The following is a 24,867-nucleotide window of genomic DNA, read 5'->3' as shown; positions in this document are numbered from 1 at the left end:
CAGGAGCCTACGACCTCCTTAAAAACTTATCTACTAAAAAAATAAAAGATAAAGCAGTAAGCTTATTCATTTCAGCTGTTATCAAATGGCCTCACCACTGATTATTTCAGAGTGACTCAATCTTTCTCTAAACCTAGGGCTGCAACTTGGGCAGGCCCAACTTGAGCCTAGAGGCTGGATTTAGATCTCCGATCCTTGGGGCTGGGTCTGTATCTAAAAGTTTGGGCTTTACAATTTTTTACGGGATGGGCCTAGGCCTAGGTCGCCCGAACCTGTCCTGTCCTTATTACAACCCAAATTTCAATGTGGCTGGTCCAGCTTAGCTTAAACAGTTTGAGCTTGACCTCGGATTCGGGCTGGGCTCAGGCCTTAAACCTTATTCTTAGGGTTGGGCGTGGGCTGTGTTTAAAAAGTTCTAAACCTGAATGGCACATTGTTTTGATGTTGAAAGTGTTCATTGAAACGACACATGACAAACCTTTTTTCTCTATTGGATTAGAATATTTGACTGGCAAAGTGATAAAAAGTCAAATGATCTTGTCGAAAAGCTGTTAAGTGGGACCCTTTAGATGTCATTTCCGATTTTCTGCGAGCTTTGCACATAGGTCCATATTTGCACATAGGCCCAAAACGACAACCTCGTCTACCCGCCTGAAAATCATTTGTTTTTGTATGGAGTTTTTCAAACTCTACAACCTATTCCAGCAGACACACACTGTGCATACAGAGAGAGAGAGAGAGATGGAAGTGGTAGATGCAGAGATTCTGGATCCGTTAGAAGTCCGTTTCTCAGACCTTAAACTGTTGTCTTCTTCATCTTCTAGGGCTTCTTCTTCCCTTTCATCAGCAGAGCTCGAAAGGCTAGAATCCATCTCCAGAGCTATTATGGAAACCCTAGGACCGTCGGGGCCTGGTTTTCTGACGATAAGTGGAGTCCCGAAAGCCTCTGAGCTCCGTCGGATTCTCCTCCCATTGGCTCGGAAGCTTGCGTTACTCAGTAACGATGATCGCCGTCGGATTCTCAAGGTAATCCCCGGGATACCATTGACACAAACAAAAACACCCTTCCTCTAATTTACTCACTTAGTCACTCAGTTCTACTTTTTGGTATTTCCTCGACGTATCGAGATTGGTTTGTGCTCACTTGTTTGAAATGCTACTTCGTATCTAGATAATAATGGGTTCAGCATTCCATAAAAACTTGAATATAAGTGAGATTGATGGAAAATTTTTGGATTATTGTTGTTCTTTTTAGAATAGGAATTATGAAACTGGCGGTTTTTATTGATTTGAATCTTCTGCAACTTAGAGGAAGCGGGGGACTTCCCTTTGTTTGCGAGACATGTGCCACTGTATATTTTCTTCAATACTCTTTTACGGTATGGGCATTTTGAACCGTAACAATTTTTCATGGTGTATTTTCATATTATGTCTCATTAGCTAATTAGGTTCTACACCACGGGGGTCACAAGTTTTGAGACTAATTAATGCTACAATGGTAAGTGCTTGGTCTGGCTTAAATGGCCATGTGGTACAGTTGTTTTTCTTTTAATCAGCAACAGGTAAAATTATAGTGATATTAAAACAGTGTACAGGATGTACATCTAGGGCACACACAGTCTACATACTTTAAGGGGATCTCTATAAATGCATTCTGTTAATTAATTATATCCCCAATCATATAATGCCTCTTAATTAAGGTTCTGTAATCTCTTGAAAAGCTCCCTTGGTTTCACTAAACAAATAAGGATATGATGGCACCTGCTCATAAATGGAAATATGACACAAACATGATGGTCCCATTGCACAACATTCCAAGTTTTCCACCATTTTTTGATGAAATTTGAGTCCATATCCATTCTAGTAGGGGGATTGCAAGAAAGCCATTTATCCTCCTATGGTTGAATTGAAAATCCCATCTAATCAGAAATTCAGAATTCAATATGAGAACATTATGCTATTTCTGTTTATGTGGTCTTATGCGCCATGCATATATTGAGAATGCAGTGAAGAACCTGAAAAAGTAGTCATAGCATGCCCTTGAATAGACTTAGCTTCCTTGTTCTACACTGATGGCCATTCCCCTTTCCATAATAACAAGAAGATTGATCTCTGAACTTTTTGGCCATCCAAGTAATGGGCTTGTAATTGAAATGTGATTTTCTAACTTCTAGTTTTGGGATGATTTTGAACCTAATGTTACTACAATGAATTTCTCCCTCAATTTCGGTTGTAAGATAATTCTAGAGATGCTGGTTATGGGTGTAAAATAAAAGTAATTGCAGAGAAGGATTGTATAATGCTAAGCTCCATTTATACAGATTGATCAATCCTAAAATTAGGTTTTTCACACACAGGCTGTTATGGACGCCTTCCTCGGGAAGACGTACCATCGCCGCCGGCAGCAACAGGCCCCGGGCCCACCGCCAGTAGCAGCAAGGATTCAGTGATGCTCATCCTACCCAGTTCGGCAACAGCAGCCTTATCTAGATTAGATTAGCTCATTTTGCTTGTTCTTATCTTATTGTTCTTATCTCTCATCTTATCTTGTTAATAGCTTAACAGATTAGGATTAGCTTAACTTATCTTATCTTGTTAGTAGCTTATCAGATTAGGATTAGCTTATCTTATCCTTAGCAAGATAGAACTGGAAGTCTCCCTATTCAGCAAGGAGACTCCCCTTGATTAGGACTCTTGTAATCTCCTATTTAAGGAGACCCCATTATTGAATGAGATATCAAATTATTTAGTCAAGAGTGAGTTAGGAGAGTTGGTGATCTCTTGGACAAATCACCAAAGGTGCCAAGATAGGTTCATCACGAGCAGGAAGAAACAAGGAAAAACAGGGGGTTTTCCCCGTGGAACCCGTGACGAGATCCTATTCCTGGGCCCTCAACAACTTGGTATCAGAGCAAGGCGTCATGGGAGATCTGGAGCAGCTACCTTCCAGGGTCAACGACCTCGAGCACCAACTCCGAAGTTCGTGAGATCAAAGGTGAAGTGCGAGAACTGCGACGACTAATGGAGATGTTTCTTTCCAGTAGGGAAAGGAACTCTGACGGAGGGACAGTAGCTAACGACCGCCAGCCAGATCTGCCGAAGTCTTCCGGCGAACAGCAGTCCGTCGACCATGGAGCGGCCATCATCCCCAAGTACAGCAGGCTGGAGTTCCCATCGTACAACGGCAACGGAGACCCCCTAGGCTGGCTGTATCGCTGTGAGCAGTTCTTCCGGAATCAACGGACAAATGACCAGGACAAGGTAAGCCTAGCCGCCTTTCATTTAACAGAAGAGGCACAACTTTGGTTTTATCGGTTAGAGCAAGAAGAACCCGGGCTCAGTTGGCCCCAGTTTAAATCCTATTGCCTTCTTTGGTTCGGACCCCCATTGACTAGCAACCCACTGGGCGAGCTAATTAACCTTAAACAGACCGGAACAGTTGCTGAATACCAACGACAGTTCCAAACCCTCCTCGCGAGGGCATCCTCCGTGCGACCAGACCAGCAAGTAGATATGTTCACAGTAGGGTTAGCAGAACCCCTGCGAGTGGATGTCGAGATGCAGAATCCCCTAAATTTGGTCACAGTCATGAACTTAGCCCGCGCATTTGAGCGCAAGCTGCAGCTCAGCCGCGGAATTTTTAATGTGGGTCGTCCACCGAACTCGTGGGTGCCCCCAAGACCAGCAGCAACGACCCCCTCTTCTGCTACCAGCCGGGAAATGAAGCCTCCCATGACCACCACCTCTAGAGCAGTGACAAGTACAGGCGGTAACATGGTTACTCCTCCCATCAAGCGCTTGACCAGGGCAGAAATGGCAGAGCGCTGAGCGAGAGGTCAATGTTTCAACTGTGATGACCTCTATTCGGCAGGACATAGATGCAAGAGGCTTTTTTGCCTTCTCATAGATGAGCAAGAGGAGGAGGAAGGGGAATCCGTCACATTCGAACCAGAGATCTCTCTCCATGCGATCACCGGTATTAAAACCTCTCAAACCATGCAGTTACAGGTACAGATCGCAGGTCAGCCGGTGCGCATTCTCGTCGATTCAGGGAGCACACACAACTTCATAAGTGAACATGCAGCTCTGCAGTTAAAACTACCAATGGAACTCTGGTCGCGACTACAGGTAGCCGTCGCAAATGGTGAAAAAGTTCACAGTCCAGGGATTTGTAAGGACGTCCCAGTACAGGTCAATTCTGAACTAATTCTTGTTGATTTATTTGTACTCTCATTGGATGGGTTCGATATTGTTCTCGAGGTCAAATGGTTAATTACCCTAGGCCCGATTTTGTGGGACTTCAGTGCACTCACCATGACCTTCCACCTGAATGGCAAGCAAGTTTCATGGCACGGTTGCAGGGTTAAAGAAAAGACACCGCAGGTTCATGCACTCCAGACAGAACCAGCAGCCATGGAAAAACTTCTCGCCGAGTTTTTAGATCTGTTCCAGGAACCGAAGGGCCTTCCCCCTTCCCGAGCTTGCGACCATCGTATTCCTTTGGTGGCGGGTTCAGCACCAGTCGTTGTCAGGCCTTATCGCTACCCTCACTTGCAGAAGGATGAGATAGAAAAACAATGTACAGCGATGCTGAACCAAGGGATCATACGCAAAAGTCACTCCCCCTTCTCTTCGCCGGTTCTGTTGGTGGTGAAGCAGGATGGAACATGGAGGTTCTGTGTTGACTATAGAGAACTCAGTGACCGGACGATCAAAGATAAGTTCCCTATTCCCATTGTGGACGAACTGCTGGACGAGTTGCATGGTGCTCAGTATTTCTCTAAGTTGGACCTCAGGTCCGGATATTTCCAAGTTCGCATGGCTCCCGGTGACGTGAAGAAGACTGCTTTTCGCACCCACCATGGCCACTTCGAATTTTTAGTCATGCCATTCGGACTCTCCAATGCACCATCTACATTTCAGGCACTAATGAACGAGGTATTCCAGCTCTATCTGCGCAAATTTGTTTTAGTTTTCTTTGATGATATCCTCGTTTACAGCAAATCATGGGTAGAGCTTGTCCACCATTTGAGGACCGTTTTCGTACTCCTATGCCAACACTGCTTATTCCTGAAACGGTCCAAGTGCTCCTTCGGGGAACGACAGGTTCTTTACCTTGGCCACATCATCCATGGGCAGGGTGTCACAGTTGATAGTTCCAAGATTCAGGCTATAACAGAATGGCCCAAACCTCAATCCGCCAAGGCCTTACGCGGATTCCTCGGTTTAACGGGTTACTACTGCAAATTTGTACAGAACTATGGAGTGTTGGCAGCCCCGTTAACCAACCTGTTGAAGAGAAACTCCTTCCGGTGGGACGACGCAGCTGATGAAGCTTTCTTGTCACTGCGAAATGCACTGTCTTCAACCCCTGTCTTGCAATTACCTAATTTCACCCTTGAATTTACAGTCGAGTGCGATGCTTCCAGAGTGGGTATCGGGGCCGTACTACAGCAGCAAGGGCACCCGATCGCTTTCTTCAGCCGCAGATTGGCCGACCGGCATTTGAAGCTTCCAGCCTATGAGCGCGAACTAATCGGCCTTGCCCGAGCCATCCAGCACTGGAGGCTGTATTTGTGGGGACGGTCGTTCATCGTCAAAACTGATCATTACAACCACAAATACCTATTAGAGCAGCGTCTCACCACTTCCCCTCAGCAGCATTGGGTTAGCAAACTGCTCGGCTTTGACTTCCGGGTGGAATATAAGGCGGGATCCTCTAATCGCGCAGCTGATGCCTTGTCTAGGCGAGAAGAAGACGCGATGGTTCTATGTAGCATTTCCCAACCTCGGACCTCTCTGTTTGACGACATTAAGAAGGCAGCACCACAGTCTCCGGAATGGTCGCTCTTATTGCAGAAGAACCAGATTGGCACGACCGACCCCGATTGGTCACTTCACGACGGGTTGGTACTGTATAAGGGACGAGTCCATCTTCCAGCAGACTGCCCGATGATTCCCACCATCATCACCAGCATCCATAACTCCACCCATGAGGGCATTCAAAAAACACTACACCGCGTCCAGACTGATTTCCATTGGCGAGGTATGAAGATTTCTATTCGAGATTTTGTCCAGAATTGCCCCACATGCCAACAACACAAATGGAAAAACCTACACCCGACAGGCCTCCTTCAGCCCCTTTCCATCCCATCGCAGATCTGGGCTGACATCTCCATGGACTTCATTGAGGGACTTCCCAAGGTAGGGGGCAAATCAGCTCTCTTTGTGGTAGTCGACCGCTTCTCTAAATACGCACACTTCATTCCTCTATCACACCCGTACAGTGCCACTTCGGTTGCCCTCGCCTTCTTTACACATATCTTTCGCTTACATGGGTTGTCGGAATCCATCGTCAGCGATAGAGACCCGGTCTTCACTAGTGCCTTCTGGAAAGAGTTATTTCGACTACACGGCACCACCCTAGCCTACTCATCAGCTTACCGGCCACAAACCGACGGTCAGACGGAAGTGGTTAACCGCACTATCGAGATGTATCTCCGCTGTTTCATAGGCGATCAACCTCGACGGTGGTTGGAATGGCTTCCTTGGGCCGAGTACTGCTACAACACAGCCTACCATTCCTCCCTCGGCATGACTCCCTTTCGCGTCGTTTACGGCAGGGATCCTCCCCGCTTGATGTCCTACGAGCCCGGTTCTACTCGCTTGGACGCAGTCAATCACTCCTTACAGGACCGCGACGCCCTCCTCGCCGACGTCCGCATTCGCTTACAGCAGGCCCAGCTCCGCATGAAGCTCCACTATGATAAGCACCACCGGGAATTGTCGTTCGATCCAGGACAATTTGTTTGGTTGAAGCTCCAGCCCTACCGGCAGCACTCCTTGCGCCACAAGGCTGCCCCAAAGCTGGCCCCTAAGTTCTATGGGCCCTACAAGGTTCTGCGACGGATTGGCAGTGTGGCCTACCAGCTGGAATTGCCAGAGACTAGCCGAATTCATGATGTCTTCCACATCTCCTTGCTGAAACCATTTACGGGTGTTCCCCCGAACCAAGTTCCCTCCCTACCACCCTTGAAAGATGGCAAACTGGTCCCCCAGCCTAAAACTGTCACCCTCTCTCGTTTCAATCGTGGAATCCTTGAAGTCTTGGTGGAATGGTGTGATCTACCACCAACAGAAGCCACATGGATCCCATTGGCAGAGTTCCAAGCCACATATCCAGCTTTCGAGCTTGAGGACAAGCTCGTAGTCCAGGAGGGGAGTAATGTTATGGACGCCTTCCTCGGGAAGACGTACCATCGCCGCCGGCAGCAATAGGCCCCAGGCCCACCGCCAGCAGCAGCAAGGATTCAGTGATGCTCATCCTACCCAGTTCGACAACAACAGCCTTATCTAGATTAGATTAGCTCATTTTGCTTGTTCTTATCTTATTGTTCTTATCTCTTATCTTATCTTGTTAATAGCTTATCAAATTAGGATTAGCTTAGCTTATCTTGTTAGTAGCTTATCGGATTAGGATTAGCTTATCTTATCCTTTGCAAGATAGAACTGGAAGTCTCCCTATTCAGCAAGGAGACTCCCCTTGATTAGGACTCTTGTAATCTCCTATTTAAGGAGACCCCATTATTGAATGAGATATCAAATTATTCAGTCAAGAGTGAGTTAGGAGAGTTGGTGATCTCTTGGACAAATCACCGAAGGCGCCAAGATAGGTTCATCACGAGCAGGAAGAAACAAGGGAAAACAGGAGGTTTTCCCCGTGGACCGACCCGTGACGAGATCCTATTCCCGGGCCCTCAACACAGGCACACATGTATGTATTTCTATGTGTGAACGTGAAGAAATAAAACTATTCAAACATTACTAAGCCTATGGATAAGAAGAGACCTAATAAAACTAGTTCCTCCCATCCACACTCTTGGCAGGGCTACTGGTAGTTGAGTTGGTAGGGATTAGGATCTATCTAGATGAGATGTTTAATTGGATCCAAAGCCCTCCTTTGATACAACATTTTAGGCTCTAGGTGACCATCAGAGCTTAGAACAATTTCTGTCCTACCTCAATTTTTGCAAACCCCTAAAATGTACACTAATTGTAATTATGTTCCTTCATATGTGTGTGAACATGTAAGTGAATGCTAGCTGACAATGTGTTGAACATGCATTGTAGCAGCACTTTGAAAGACATTTGCAACCTTTGAAATGGCAAGCTAAAAGACAATCACATAATTCACTTGGCATTTAAACTACTGTCTCTACCCAAAAATAGGAATTTCTAGCTGTTGGAATTTCCTTGTCACCTCTCTTTCCTCCTTCACCTTCCCACTTCTTTGCATGTCTGTGTTTGTTTCTATGATTTATCCCTTGTATTCTGATGAATCCCTTATAAAAATATATATAAGCTTCAATTGTAAGCTTTTCTGTGTTGATGGTCTGTAATATAGGTTTCTCTATGTCAAGTAAAACAACTATTCTTCTTGTATTCTTTTTCCTAACTATATGAATTTTGTTCTGCCATTCTGTTCTATTTGGTTATCCATGGTTAAACTGTGCCAATGTGGGCTCTTAAATCATTTCTCACTACTTCAATCCATGTCTTTTTGGTTTGTCCCTAGCTCTTCTTTCCCCTTCAACTTGTAAAAAATCACTTCTTAATGGTGCTGTAGATGATCTTCTCTGCATGTGATCAAACGACCTTAGCCTACGTGGAGCTACTTCTAGGTTCTGTTGGATAAGCTCATTTTTGATCTATCCTTTTCTAGTTTTCCTGCTCAATGATTTCCTGGTAAACACTCCATTTGCTTAAGTGTTCTATGCTAATGGACTAAAAAGTTACTATATTTCTGGACTTTAACATTGGCTGGTTTTTGGAAGATATGTTTTTTTTTGATAAATAAAATCATTTCCATTAAAATAATGATTAGATACAAGAAAATCCCCTTAGAGGCGCGAGGTGCAGCTTCTCCAAACAGCAAATACACAAACTACAACAGAGAATACATGAATGTTGATGTTAAAACAAGAGTTACAGTTGTGCCCAAAACAATGTTTCCCTATTTATCCCTTGTTTTGCCAAGACATCGGCAAAAGCATTAGCTGATCTCCCAACCCACTGTACTGTTATAGACATATTTCTTGTCAGCCATTTGAATTTCTTTAGCTCGTTTTTGTAGCCCCAAGTGACATCCTCCGGATTATTTAACCAGTCCACCATTGTCTTAGAATCTCCTTCAATCAGAAGCTGCCCACACCCACTTCTTTTGCAAGAAGTATTCCTTGTATTGCAGCTAACAATTCTGCCTGGATAGAGTTCCTAACACCTAAAGGGCTAGAGTAGAGTAAGACAACCTCTCCAGCCTCATTCCTTAGGTACACCTCCCATCCTAGAGGGACCCTACCCTGGCTACTCCCATCAAAATTCAGCTTGAAAGAACCAAGAGGAGGGGGGACCCAGCTAGTCAATACCCTTTTACCTTGTGGGAGGAACAACTTGCTACCAACTTCTAATCCTTCCAACAATCAGTAAAAGAGAAATGGTTAAATAATTCTAGAGTTTTTAACCGATGTATTGACCTGGACATAATGCAGTCCTTTAAGGCTTGACTGCTTCTTCCTTTTTCTTGGAAGATCCTGGCATTCCTTTCTTCCCATACTGTCCATAACAATGCTGCTCGTGAGCATCTCCACATTTTCCTTCCTCTTTTATGGGGCCAAGAGAAAAAAGAAGGGTTAAAGATTGTGCTTACTTCTGTTGGCATATCCCAACTATACCCAAACAAAGATAGAAGCCAAACCCAGAGCTCTGCAGTTACACTACAAGAAAAAAATAGATGATTACAATCCTCACCATGAGATCTGCAAAGAATGCACCAGTTTGGTGAAATACAAAGGACAGGTCTTCTCTTTTGTAGGTTATCTATCGTGTTTACTTTACCATGCCACACTACACAAAGCCAAAACCTTGGGGGGGACCGGCCTACACCAAACTTCTTTGGAAGGGAAACTTTGTTGAGAGGAAGTTTGGCAGAGGAACTTGAAAAAGGAGCCACAAGAAAAAGACCCATTGGGGTGAATGGCCCAAATCCTTTTATCAGGTTTCGAGGGATCTAGCCAAACCTTATCAAGGAGATATAGAAGAGTAGACAAACACTCAATTTCCTCATCCCTTAACCCTCTACAGAAACCAAAATCCCAAGACAATGCTGGCAAATTTAAAATCGATGGAAGGAATTTTGAGATCACCTCTTTTTTATACAAGAACAGAGTACAAAGAAGAAAAAAGGTCTTTTAGAGGGAGATCTCCAACCCCAATGTCCTCCCAAAACCGAATAGAATTAACAGAACAAGCATCATACCTGACGCAGCTGAGGAATTGCGGAAGAATTTTGTGAATTGCTTTCCATGGTGTGGCTAGATTTGCCCTCCTTGATGCACCAGCATCCCAACCACTCTTTGAACATCCATGAATACTCTTCACTACTTCGTGCCGGAGTCTATCCCGCTCCAAAGGCCACCTCCACAGCCACTTCTAAGCCTTGTCCCAACCATATAAGGTTGGCTACATGAATCCTGTTTTGCCATTCCATTCTGTTCAGTGCCATATACATTGTTAAGTTATGAGTGCTTGATTAATTCCTTACTACTTTAACCCATGTCTTTTTTGGCCTGCTTCAAGCTCTCCTTCAACTTGTAACATATTGGTTAGTTTTATGCTATTGATGGTCTTCTCTGCATGTGATCAAACCATCTTAGACTACTTTTTCTCATTTTATCACCTGTTGGAGCTACTCCTAGGTTCCTTATAATGGCTTCCGTTTTGACATTATTCTTTATAGTTTTTTCTCTCTTCCATCTCAACATTTGCATTTCTGCCACGCTTTTTTTTTTTTGGAATATGTTGTTTTTTCTGACTTCCCAGAGCTCTATTCTATACAATATTTCTGGCCTTACAACCATTTTGTTTGTAATGAAATATTGATTTACATGAATTTGTTTTTTCTTGAAGATATGCAAAAAGAAATCAACATTTGGAAAAACCATTCAGCACCTTTGTTGTTTGGTTTCTGGAAATCCAGAAATACTGTGCTACTTTAGAATTATTTGCATGTTTTTGACATAAACATGACAGTGGCAAATATGGCTACTTTAAGAGAATGGTGTGTCTTTGTTACATATTGAAGAAGCAATGTCAGATTGGACATAATTTATAACCAGTGTTTTAGATTGACCTGGAAACAGAACTGCTGCTTTCCCTCCAGGTGGTGGGTTAGTGGTTCATCTGTCGGGCTCAAACGGATCAACCTGTTTATTCATAGTATCATATATTCATCATATTAAATAAAATAAGTGTAAAAAATAATACTTATTGTTATTAATGGTAGAAATAGCTAAAAATGGAGAAAAAAGGTAAAGGACTTAGATGCATGTTAGGTTAAAGCATTGAATATTAGGTTTTTAGCATTTGGATGGATGTTTCTCAAAAATAAATGATATTTTATGGTTTAGAAAAGTTTAGTGTCAACAACCCGGTAACCTGCTGACTGGGTCAAAATTTCAATTATTTTGCTGGCCAGGTCACCAAGTTGTTGACTTGGTCAATTGTTTTTAGGAATCAAGTGGATAAGGGGTTAAATGGACCCAGAATCTTGGCTGGGTAATGGGTTGACTGGGCCAACTGGATTGGGTCAATGATGAATTGAAAACATTGATTAAACATCTTTTATCTGCCCAATATTTTGTTCTCAGTTTGCCATGCAAAGTGTTTTTCCATGTTGCCCATAGCCATTGGTGCTTGTTTATTTGTTCTTTCTCTAATTTGCATTTTCCATATTGTCTTATTATGGATTTATTATTCTGGCTTTTTTCAACATGTAAAAAAATGGTTTTAGGGTTGTTTGAGTTTATTACTGAATGGATATTGAGATCTAGAAACTTCATTTTGTGGAATCACCAAATTATGCAGTCTGAATTTGGAATTCTCTTTAGTTAAACTCTATATCACTTGATACACTTACAAGAAGCTTGTCTAGAATATAATCATATATGCATGCTTTGTTTTATTTGGATTTATTTGCTAAGCAGCATTGCCTTGCTCTTAGTCAAAGTTTTAAAACATGGAGGCATGATGTGAGGTGCTTCACTATCTTGAGACATGAGCCATAAACCAGAATGCAAGAGGCATAAGCCTCATGAATACATTTTTTTCCATTAATAAACAGTAAAAATAAAATAAATAGAAAATAGGGAAGTTCTCCTAAAAAGTATAGAGAAATAGGAAAGCCTAGAAAAACTATATTTGCAATTGTTACTAATAAATCCATCATATTCAAATTTAAAATTAATAATTAAGCATGAACCCATCCTTTTATTTTGCTTTTTTAAATAAAGCTATTCAAAAAGGGTGAAACATATTTGGCAAACTGGCATGTATTTCTTGCATAGAAGATTCAGTAGATGCATATGCCTTGTACAAGGTATTTGTATTCATGCCTGTATGTACACCTCCTGGCATTCTGTTAGGGCTTCATGTCAAGGAATGCCTCCCATGCCATCTAAATACTGCTCTTAACTCTCAAAATTTGTTTGGTAAAATTCCAGGACCACAACTTGGGAAGTGATGTTCCTCTGAAGAATCTCAATAGAACAGTCTCATCTTTTGCATTGCAACTGAGATATGTGGGAGATCCAACTTCAGAACATACTTTAAGTGAGAAAAACTATACAAATCAAGAAAGTCATTTCTCTGAAGAAGAGAATCCAATTGGGGGTAAGTCAATATTTGAGGATAATGAATTCAAGAATCTTGGAAGCATTTTTAAGGAGCTAGGATTCTGCATGATGGAATTAGGGTTTCACTTGGCACGAGTTTGTGATAAGGCCATTGGGAGCCAAGAGCTAGAAGAAAGTTTATTGGAATCTTGTAGTGCAAAGGGACGCCTTATACATTATCATTCCACTCTAGACAATTTTCTGTTAAAGGAAGCTGGAAGAAAAAGATCTACCAAGTTATCAGCTAAATGTCAGTTTCAGTCTCCTTGTGGGTCAATAGATTCAGGATCCTGTGGCAGAAATAAGAAAAATTCAGTGGAATTCTCAAAATCAGAAAGAAATGTTGATCAAGATCAATCATGCAGAACTTCTCTTTCCGACTTATGGCAACAGTGGCACTATGACTATGGTATTTTCACTGTTCTGACGGCTCCGATGTTTATCTCAGCATGGCATCCACCAACAACAGAAGCAAAAGATGGGGTTTGTGTGGAAACTCAACAAGAATGTCTGCCTCCTGATGGACACACATACTTGCAAATATTTGATCCCAACAAGAATAGCCTCCTTGTGGTGAGATCATCTCCTGAAAATATTATTATTCAGGTGGGGGAGTCAGCTGATATTTTATCAAAAGGAAAGCTTCGTTCAGCCCTGCACTCTGTATGCAGACCAATTCAGCAAGAAAATATTAGTAGAGAAACTTTTGTGGTTTTCATGCAACCATCTTGGAGCAAAACTTTCTCAGGCTTTTCAAGGGAAAATGTGACTGTACATAGCAACTGTTCTGGGTCTTATGATGAGAAGATTCACCTTGCCAAGCAGGAAGAACATCAACTAATTCAGGAGATTCAAAAAATAGTTCCACCACTGTCATCACGCTTTAAGGATGGGATGACATTTGCAGAATTCTCCCGTGAAACTACCAAGCAGTACTATGGTGGAAGTGGTCTACAGTCCAATAGATAGAAGATAGCTTATATGGAAATAATGGTACATAATTTCTGATACATCAACGCATGGTTAAAGTTCCTAGAAAAGTATCACATCCCTCACAATATTTCTTGCAACAGATTACAGTTGATAAAAAAAAAATCTGATTTCGGTATTGCCTTTACAAATTAGTTTGCTGCAATCCAGCTACCTCATTCTTTCTCATTAGAATGCTTGAGGCAAGAAAAGATGTAGAAACACTCAAGGCAGAAATTGAATGTTAGAGAGAGGCTTCTGATATAAGGAATCCCCTGCAAAGACATCATATCATAAAATTAAATACAATCAGTATATTTAGCATCTCCTACAATAGAAACTCCATTAGTGGATTGTCTTTGATTTGTCCTGCTCTGTGTTGTTCCTTCTTCTTTGATGGTGACAAATCCCAGTCCTAACTTTGGAGATTGATGAACTGTCGGTGCTTATTCCCATGCGCCTGCAGTGATGGAAGGTAATGAAAAGCATACAATTAGATTTTTATGAAGGTAGCTGGTTAAGTAACTAAGCTAAATTGGGGGTGGCTTAAAACCATTGTCTGGAAAATGTGCTGTAAATTTATAAACCATTCCATGATTCTAATATTGGATCAACTGGTATTCACCTCATATGTTACAAGGGATCTGTGGTAGTTGGTATTTGTCAGAACTGTACTGGTCGACCCACACTCACTATCCTTGAGGGACATGGTGGACCTGTCAAGTTTGATCGGCCATGGGTATTGGTGTCCATTAATATTGGAACCCAGATGAGAAGATGAACGCTGCATCCTGGTGCTCCTTGGGATATTCCTTCCTTCAATTGATGCCCTTCGTCTGCTTGGTTGTCTCTCGAATGAATCAGGTCGTTGTTTAGGTGCACTCTGTGAACGGACTTTTGCCCTGGAAGATTTTGTGTTTGCCATGTAATGTGGAAAGAATGGATAGTCATTGGAAACTGAATCAGCATACTCGGACCGGGAAAAAGCAAAGGAGCCCATTTTTGAGTCTGGTTTGGTAACAGCAGTGTAGCATTGGGGGCTGCTCTGTGTTGTGAGGAAGGAATAATCATCAAAATGGCCACTACAAGCTCTTGGGCTCATATCGGTCAAAGCTGATGGAGCAGGTGACATCTGGAACTGGTATTCTTGCTTCGAGTTTACACGATGCCCAGCATAATACATGGAAAGCCTTTGTTCGAACCGTTCAGTTTGTGGGGGGGTTGAGTAGATATTCCTGCTCTTTGAGCTTCTTGATTCACCAAGGTCCATCTCCACAATCTTAATGGTATCTTCCACCCCTCTATCAATCTCCTACATACATAAAAAGATCAGATTTCAGATCAGAGATTGAACTTGAATTACCAATGTTTCCTAGAATATAAAACATCTTCTGGGTAGAGAGGTTCTTAGAAAATTAAATAAATGTTTTAACATTACAAAATTTTGAGAAGATATATGGCTTATATTTTATGATTTTGATTCATGGATGCAACTTGCAAGGCAATTGAATTTGTTATGATATCATAGATTTGAAATGCAGGAGGGAGAAGGCACGTACATTGTTTACCTGTCTAAACCGGTGGTCCTGTAAGGATTTTCTGTGAATTGATTGTCTTTGAATGGTGGTCTGCGCTTCCTCAGCTAACCTGATCCTCTGAGCTCTGGCTCTGGCCTGAGCTGTCACCAGTGCCTCCATGCACCGCAGAGTAGCAGTTGCCTGTTTCCTCACCAGATGACCCCTTACCAAGGCCTGCAACTTCACTAGTCCTTTCAATGCAGACAATGCTTTCCTTGCCTGTAATATCACCACCATGAAAAATTCAGTCTACATTTTCCTCTGCAATCTTTGCTATTCTATTTCTCTTTTGGCCTAATTTTGATCTATGTTAAGGTATCCAGTACCCACATGGCCACACATATCCATGTAATCTATAAAAACCAAAAATAGGGGTCCCAATAAGCATAACAGGAGAAAATGATTTTAGGATGGAGCTTTAGATGATGACATTAGGATTCATACCAGGTAGGAGCGGAATACAGCTTGAATCTTGATGGCGGCAGCCTCTTCAACGGCATTGGGCCTTGTGGTAGCAGCAGTGAGACGGATCACAGCAGCAGCAGCCTGTGCAGCTGCCACTGCTGCATCGGCAGCAGCAGCCGTGGCAGCTGCCACAGCCATTGCATGCTTCTTTTGCTCAATCTCAGATTCTAAGATGGCCTGTATCGCTGGTGCACTGGCAGCAACTGGTTCCATGAAATTCAAATCCTTGGGGGCCGCAGCTGAGGCTGTTGATCTTCGGAAACTCCATCTGCGTTTCTCTTTTGGAGTTGTAGGTGGAACTGTAATTGGTGTTGTTGGGTTTTCAGTGGGAAGCGATGAAAGTTGCTTGGTATTAACTTTCCCTTTCCCCTTTTCCCTTTGTTTCTCCTTGTCTTTCTTCCCTGTCAAGAAGCTTCTAATCCATTTGCTGGTCTTCCCCATTTCTGTCAAAGCTTCTAGGTAGCCATGACAACAGAAACACCAAACAGAAGAAGATATAATAGATCTCTCTCTCTCTCTCTCTGCTTCCTGCTTTGGTTTCTGATGAAATTGTTACGAAAGGCTTAACTGTTTTGACCACTGAACTCTCTTCTTTGTTCTCATTCCGTGGGATGATCTGGTTGGTTGTTTTGTTTATTGTACGATCCTGCAGAAGAAAAAAATGAAGAAACGGAGTGGAAAATTCCTCGTCTCCCCCTTGGGCTGTTAATCCACTTCGACTTGACACGCTGTTAAATATTGGATGGAACAGACACCCCACCGTGCCTTCTTTGGGAACTTTTGTGAAGTACCGAATTTATCCCCTCAAGGATCAGGAAATGAGGGGCAGTTTTGGTAAATTAAAACATGCCATGTCAGCTAGTGGAGTTTAGAAGGAATCAGAAACCATGTGATAAAGGGTCATGTAACAAGTAAAATACTCCTGACTCCAATTGGGCATTGTGGTGATGCATTCAGGCCTAAGACTAAAGACTTGGTAGTTAGGAATGCGCACGTGCTCCTCGTACTATTGGTTTCGCCTTTTAAGCCAATCCACCTCCATCCCAAGGAACCTCGATTCTAAGACCCTCCATGAAGTCTCTCTCTCTCTCTCTCTACACTTGAGAATGAGAATTGGAAGGGTTATGGTTATGGGTCCTACTTCTACCGAGTGCTGGCTTAAATTCCCCTGAAAATAGAAACACTACAGTCTACACTCTACACGCTCGGCTTGGTTGTAGCTTGTAACAGACTGTTGTGCTGGGCGGTAGGTATGGAGACAGCTTTAATTAATGCAAAATTCAATTCCTTCTTTTTCTAGGCTGGGCTTTGGCTCGGGATAGGGGGAGCCCACTGCCCAGTGGCTTCCATGCAAACACCAACCGTTGAAGCAAATGCTGGAATGGGGAAGAATTCTGCGAGATATTGAAATTTCAGGGAGTAGGTACATCTGTTGTGTGTACCAAAAACCAAATCTTTAAAGAGGACTTTGTATGGACGTGTGCAGGTGCTGGACCCACCTCATGATCTGTTACAATCTGGACGACTTTCCTCCTGGTTCCCCACTTTGGAAGCTTTGTTTTTTACAATGAGAAAAGAAAGGGTTTTACAGTGGATGATCCAAGAAAGGGTCTCTTTATTGAATTCGGTTGGAACTTGGAATCAATTCCTCTCTCAAGTCTAAGCACCAGTTCCAATTGAATTCCACTCGGGCTGAACATGCTAAGCAGCCCATTAATCAAAAATACCGGATTGGATGAGACCCATGGATCTACACTAGACTAGCCGGGGATGGTGGGAATTTGGAAGTTTGGAACCCACTCCACTTCAAGGTTTAAATTATCGATATGTCCGATACACCGGTAGAGGCGTATCGGGCGTTTTGATACTCTTTTTTTTATTTATTTATTTTTATTTTATTTTAAAACTGGTTCAGGAGAATCAGTCTAGAACCCTTTCATCCCCTGAACCGGTCAGACCCCGATATACCTACTGTAAGAATATATCGAAAAAGTCCCAGAACTATATATATCAACTGATATAAACCGATACGTAACGATACTTTTAACCTTGCTCCACTCCCAACAACACAAGGAAACGACTTTGGTAATAAAGTGAAGCAGAAGCCCCTAAGTTTTGCTCCGGGGAGGAAGCATTTAATCAAACCACGTGATTGCCAACTAAAGGGGTTCATTATAAAATTAGATATCTATCTATGCAATTAAGATACAAGTCGAACCCATTAGGCATTAACTAACACCACCAACTATCACGTCACTCTTGCTCATCTAGCATTGTTCTTTATTAGCTTTTGTGATTTCTTGCAATCCGGAAAATGATCTGCTGGAGGGTATTTTCTTATTTCTTCTGCCTTAGCTTCTCTGGGCTTCATTCTTTCTCACTGTATGCATGAGTCAATGCGCCAAATGCTTGGATTTTTCATTTAACTCATTTGGGTTCTCTTGTAGCATCGGCCTTTCCATTTTCTCTTGATCAGTTTCTAAAAAAGAGAGGGACCCGCATCAAGATATTTCTGATTTCTGTATTAAATGATAATAACAGTGGCTTTACCATATAATGCCAAAACCCAACTGGTTTTTGGCCACTATTCTCTCAAAATATATAGAATAATCTTCTGTGGGCACCTCCCATTTGTTCATTCATGTTCACTGCACTTAGATTTCTATCGGTAGTAATTAACAGCATACATGATCGGTCTCATACAAAATCTCTTCCCCGTTTGATTCTTAATGGCTGCACTAAATGAGAAAATTTTGGCTGTTGGGCTGTTGAGAACGTTCTTGGGTATGCCACGTTAATCCATTCAATTCATGGTCAAAAGAATATTGATGACAATTACTCTTTTACCCTACACTGTAATTAAGTAACTGTCATGCCCAAAGAACATTCTCAACTGTCCCCAACAGTCAAACCCATCATCGTTCATGGTGGAGAGAGAGAGAGACTTGATGATAAATTGCTTAGGAGGAGCAAAAATTGATGAATTTATTGGTTCAGAAGTTGGTGGAATTTGCATTCAGAACTGTCAAAAATGTTAGCGTGGAAACAAAACAAATTAATGGTGGAAATAACTCCCTTTTGTCATCAACATATTACAATTTGTCTCCTCCCTTGAGTCTTTTTCTTGAGATGTAATGAATAGTGATGTATCATTTATTTCAGTATACAAAGGTGTCATGACCTCACGGGTTCGATCCTACCTCAACTAGCCCCGAAATCAACCCACCAAGGAGAAACGTTAAACTTACTTCTTGTATTTGGTGGAGGTTTGCATTTTCCACCTGAGTGGTTAAAACAACTTGTAAAAGAAGGGTTACTGATACAGCCAGATAATACAGGTTAATTAGAAGATGCCATGTGGTCCACATTGGAGGGCAAAATGGGAAATTCATTGGGGTATCGACCACAACGTACCAGCTGAGTAACGGCCACGTATTAATAGTGGGCTGATGACGATATAGCAACCCAAGTAACGGTCGAGTAAAGAGGATAAGGATTAGGGTAAAATATAAAAAACTCCCTTAAAGTGTCTCACAATCATAATAACCTTTCTTGAGATTTCACTTTAACAAAGGCCTCTTTCACAAAAACCCTGCGGTTACCTTCCTTTCATCTTTGTCCTAGTAATGGAGACTTGAAGGATACAAAATTACTCTTACAATTTATTAGGGTATCTTTCATTTGGCCAATGTTTTCCGTCCAGGATAATAACAAAAGGGAGGTAACTGTAGGTTTTCTCAATACTACAGGGGAGGTTTTTTATGATCGTCAAAAACCAAAGGGGAGGTTTTTATATTTTTTAGGGTTAACGTGGCCATTACGAGCGAAGGACCAGAACCGATCCAAGGAGGAGTCATCACCCTTGCAACTGGTGGTTCCTCCTTAGACCTGTTCATCGGTTGGGAAGCCAGATGGGTCGGCTCGGCCCTTGGACGGGCTTGAACACAAATTTGAGCCCGCAGGGTTGACCTCGGGCCTAAAATCCAAAGCCCGACTATTTTACGAGCCACGCTTAGGATTTGTTAAAAAACCCAACCCAACTTTTAGGTTAAACCAAAAACCCTAAATATCCTAAGCCCTCTCTTCTCATTCATCTCTTTCTAGCCGAACCTCAATTCTCTCCTCTTAGTAGTTGAACACTCACCGGCGCAACCTCACACTCTCAGGCAGACAGAACCGGCAAACACTCATCGGTGCAACCAGTGAACTCTAGCGGATCGGCAATGAGTCCTCTCTCTCTTTCTCTCTCTCTCTCTCTCTCTCTCTCAGTCGCGAACTTAGCACCGGTGAACATAGTCATCGGCGGTGAGTCCTTTCTCTTTGTCATCTTTCTGTTAGGTCGGGCTTCGAGCTTTTTATTAGGGCCAGGCTCGCTCGGGCCCGAGTTGTAGGCCCGTTGGTCAGGTCGAGCTCGGGCTCAGGTCTAATAAAATCCTGTTTATGAAGAGTAAAAGCCCAGCCCGACCCGGCCCATAAACAAGTCTATTCCTTCTCTATAAAAGGGCACACCTCCTCAAGGTATGCCCCACTTCTCTCACTCTCTCTCCTTCGCGCCTAAGGCCATGTTTAGTTCAATTCTCATTCTTTCTCATTCTTACCCAAGATGAAATTCTAAAATGGAAAAGACTGGGTAAAAATATGCAGAATGAGAAAATATTGCTATGAACCAAACACTTTTTTTCTAAAAATGAATTCTTTTCAGACTAACAAGTGTCCTATGTTACTCATTTTCATTCTTCAAAAAAAAAGTGCCAATATTCACAAACCGCCAGCCTAGGTCTCCAATAGTCAATGTTTACCAATTGGCACAGATGCTTTGTAATAAAAGTACTTTCATAAAAATTCTTTTTATAAAAGTACTTTCGTAAAAGTGTTTTTATAAGTGTTTTCGTAAAAGTGCTTTCATAAAAGTGCTTTTATAAAAGTACTTTCTTAAACATGCTTTTATAAAAGTACTTCCGTAAAAGTGTTTTTGTAAAAGTACTTTTGTAAATGTTATTTTATAAAAGTGCTTTCATAAAAGTACTTCCATAAAAATACTTTCGTAAAGTACTTCCATAAAAGTACTTTCATAAAAGTACTTCCATAAAAGTACTTTCGTAAAAGTGCTTTTATAAAAGTACTTCCATAAAAGTACTTTCAAAAAGTGCTTTTATAAAAGTACTTTCGTAAAAGTACTTCCATAAAATTGTTTTCATAAACTTACTTCCGTAAAAGTGCTTTTATAAGAGTTCCTTCATAAAAGTGTTTTTGTAAAAGTACTTCCATAAAAGTTCTTTCATGTAAAAGTAGTTTTATAAAAGTGCTTTCATAAAAGTATTTTTATATAAGTATTTTCATAAAAGTACTTTTGTAAAGTGTTTTTACAAAAGTAAACATCTATGACAACAGTTTTCTAGGTAGAGTTTCCTCAAAGAATGAAATGAGCAAGATGGGGCATGATTGTTTTTCATGCTGCAGGCTAGTCAATTTTTGTGATATGGGGCTGATTTTTCATTCTAAAAAGAACGTGGCCATTGGCAAGAATTTTATAACCAAACACTCTAATGTTATTCATTCTTGCCAATCCTTACCTAAAAAGAGCAAGAATTAAGAGAATGAAGCCCAGAGCAATGAACCAAACATGGCCTAAAACTCTACCCCCAGATAAGAACTCTAGGGCCTTTGACCAATCTAGTGACCTCAGGAACATTGAGATCTCTAAGTGTTCTTCCATTTTTATCCTCGTTACCTAACCGAGCAACAACTAATACCATATCTGATATTCTAAGGCTGTAATTCATGTTTACTTAGTACCTTTGCCCTTTGCCCTCTATTTTTTGTATCTTCTTTTAATTCATATACAATAACTACCCTCTTTGCTTTGGCACATTATGTGAAAACATAAAATACTTCAAAATTAACCAAATTTTAAATATTTGACCTTTTCAATGTATTTTGAAAATTTATAAAATATTTAAGGGCAAAGGAATCTTTTTATTATACAGTCAGATATAACTGTATCAAAATTACAGTCCAATTAAAAGACATTTAATTTGAATTATTTCATTTTTTAATTATTTATAATACACATTTAGGGCCGCCTATTTATTTGATTTAAGAGACTTCTCATGTTTTATCTAGATAATGATCCCATAGCCCATACTAAGTAAGGGCAACTAAAGTATCATTTAATTTGAAATTTACTATTTAACAATAAAAAATCAATGTCCTGTTGAGCAACCCACACTTAAAACAGTATCAATAACTTTGAAATCATTAATCTATTTATAAAATAGTAAAATTAAATGGATGTTTACAACAATATCACCAATACTGCTTAATATTTAGGGACATATGAGTGGATAAAAAGCATTTAAATGATATCCATTCAAAGAGGCAAAGAAGGAAGAAAACCATTCAAAGAACTGTTAAGAAAAACAATTCATGCCAAACAACATTTGCAGATGCATCCACCCTCTAAAGTAAGATGAAAAATATATGACTACAATCAAATCATCATGTATGGCTACAATCAACTGATAATTTAATCAGGACTCCAAAGCCCATCCAACATAGAAAACATGAAAGAAAGGAAAATAACGGGACTATCCTAAGTGTGGAAGTCACGTCCAAGTTAGGTGGCAATGCTTCTTTTGGTTGATCATGGTTACGGATTTTAAATCTAAGCTCCCCCATATTACACGGAGAATTTATCTTTAGGAAAAAGGTAGGGAAACATGTACATAACATAATGGTATGTTTGAATTATGGGAATTGGGAGATAGAAATAGAAAATGTAGGTTGAAATTATAATTTTGGGCATGTTGATGTGTCAAATTCAAGTCAATTAGAACACTCATAGATTTTTAGTTCATTTATTTAGTAGCAATTTGAATATTTTTTTATTCCATGTCTTTGTTGAGTAATATAGATTAATAATTATGAAATCAATAATAATAATAAGTAAATTATTATTACTATTATTTACTAATAATATATTCTTATTATGTGTGTATTGATTTTGAAATCGGTAATATTAAATTATTATTATTATTATGAAATAATTAATTTGTTATAATTATGATTTTTTAGTTAATTCCTGAAATAATAATTGCTTTTATATTTCTTTTAGTTTAACAATAATGGATAATTGAAATTTTATAATTTAACTTTAACCAAATGAAATATTTATTGGAGAATAATAATAGTATTAATTATAATTACTTATAATAATAATTTAAATAAGTAACAGTAATTATATATTTATAAAATAATTAATATGAATTTATATAAGTATAAAATGATTTTATCCCAATTAATAATTAACATTATTAAAATACTTATTAATTAACATTCTGAAGTAATAATTATCATTGTTATAATTAAGGATACTTATATTAATTAATATAATTATATATTTATATTATTATGATTATCAATAATTATAATTAATTATTACTAATAATAATTATTTCTGATAAAATTTAATTACTGATTATAATTGCTTACTGATAATAATGATATAATTAATTATTTCATATAAATGTATGAATTATAATTTCTGATAATAATTCTAATATAAATAATTAACATTAAATATTTATTTTCAAAATAATTAATATGAGTTAATATAAATATCAAATGATGATTTTCGAATTATTAATTACCATTATAAAAATCATTATTAATTATCATTCCTAATTAATAATGAGAAATATTATCAGTAATTATTTAATATCAGTAATTAAGTATTAGCAGTAATTATTATAAGAAATTATTATCAGTGAGCTATTATTATTAGTAATTAATATCTGAAATTAATTAATTAGAAGTCATTAATTATTATTAGTACTCCTCTCTTTCAAAAAGTTGACTCATCATCACTGTTATCATCAATGACAACAACTTGATAAATATATAATTTGATAAAAATAGGTAAATATCATTAATTTATTTTTTTTATCTTTTGAAAAACTAAATAAGATAAAAATAAAATGGTTAGCATTTCAAATGAAAAATTATTTCGATTTTTGCAAAAAAAATATTGAACATAAAAAACAATTATTCAAAAAAAAAGTCGTTAATCAAGGAGTATTTAAAATTATTCAGTAAATAATAATTTTAAGACATTCAAATTATTAATTAATTATCTATCTGAATTAAAATGGGTAATTTCAGCAAATAATTTTAAGTAATTAAAATTTTCTATTAACATTTTTTTAATAATAATCAGTATTATTAATAGGTTAATAATATCTTAATAATTATAAAATCAGTAATAATAATAAGTATATTATTATTACTATTATTTTTTTTTATTTTTACATTTATTAAGTAATTAATTTGTTATAAATATGATTTTTAGTTAATTCATAAAATCATATTTGCTTTTATAATTCTTTAAGTTTAACAATATTGAATAATAAACTTTACTAAATTAAGTATTTATTGCAGAATAATAATAGAATTAATTATAATAATAGTATTAATTATAATTTCTTGTAATAATAATAATAATGTAAATAAGTAACACTAATTATATATTTATAAAATAATTAATATGAATTAATATTAATATAAAATGGTTATATCCCAACAAATATTTAACATTATTAAAATATTTATTAATTATCATTAATTAATTAACATTCCAAAGTAATAATTATCATCATTAGTACTAGTAATAATTAATTATAACTATTGATAATAATAATATAATATTATTAATTATAATTACTTATAATAATATAATTAATTATTTCATATAAATGTATGAATTATAATTTCTGATAATAATTATAATATAAATAGTTAAGATTAAATATTTATTTTCAAAATAATCAATATGAGTAAATATAAATATAAAATGATTATTTTTGAATTATTAATTACCATTATGAAAATATTTATTAATTATCATTAATTAATCATCATTTGGAATTAATAATGAGCAATATTGTGAGTAATAAATTATTAACAGTAATTATTATGACATAAGTTTCAGTAATTAGTTATTATCAGTAATTAATAGCTGGAGTTAATTAATTAGAAGTAGTTAACAGTAATTAATTAGTAATTAACAATAATTATTATTAGTAATTAATAGTTGTAACTAATTAAGTAAAAGTAGTTAACAGTAATTTTTA

General features: G+C 38.8%; 2 protein-coding genes across 4 annotated transcripts; one reads left to right on the top strand and one right to left on the bottom strand.

Annotated features, from left to right (window-relative positions):
• The first annotated feature begins 586 nt into the window (after positions 1 to 586).
• LOC104598657 (2-oxoglutarate (2OG) and Fe(II)-dependent oxygenase superfamily protein) lies at positions 587 to 14,264 on the top strand. Of its 2 annotated transcripts, none has more exons than XM_010260830.3 (2): positions 587 to 1,026; positions 12,558 to 14,264. In XM_010260830.3, the coding sequence occupies exons 1-2, from the start codon at positions 673 to 675 to the stop codon at positions 13,695 to 13,697; spliced, it is 1,494 nt and encodes a 497-aa protein (XP_010259132.2). In that variant the 5' UTR covers positions 587 to 672; the 3' UTR covers positions 13,698 to 14,264. The 2 variants fall into 2 exon arrangements, with proteins under 2 accessions (XP_010259132.2, XP_088746654.1); XM_088890528.1 differs by lacking the exon at positions 12,558 to 14,264 and adding an exon at positions 2,358 to 12,551 and having other exon boundaries at positions 887 to 1,026.
• LOC104598656 (protein IQ-DOMAIN 19-like) lies at positions 13,693 to 16,467 on the bottom strand. 2 transcript variants are annotated; one of them, XM_010260828.3, is made up of 4 exons: positions 15,719 to 16,467; positions 15,257 to 15,493; positions 14,323 to 15,009; positions 13,693 to 14,157 (listed from the first exon to the last, which is right to left on the bottom strand). In XM_010260828.3, the coding sequence occupies exons 1-4, from the start codon at positions 16,178 to 16,180 to the stop codon at positions 14,113 to 14,115; spliced, it is 1,431 nt and encodes a 476-aa protein (XP_010259130.1). In that variant the 5' UTR covers positions 16,181 to 16,467; the 3' UTR covers positions 13,693 to 14,112. The 2 variants fall into 2 exon arrangements, with proteins under 2 accessions (XP_010259130.1, XP_010259131.1); XM_010260829.3 differs by having other exon boundaries at positions 15,266 to 15,493; positions 15,719 to 16,466.
• Between the last annotated feature and the right edge of the window lie 8,400 nt (positions 16,468 to 24,867).

The sequence above is a fragment of the Nelumbo nucifera genome, chromosome 6 (genome assembly GCF_055504915.1).
Source record: "Nelumbo nucifera cultivar China Antique chromosome 6, China Antique-T2T, whole genome shotgun sequence".
In the NCBI taxonomy this organism is placed as follows: Eukaryota; Viridiplantae; Streptophyta; class Magnoliopsida; order Proteales; family Nelumbonaceae; genus Nelumbo; species Nelumbo nucifera.
This window is presented reverse-complemented; position numbering and strand designations above follow the sequence as displayed.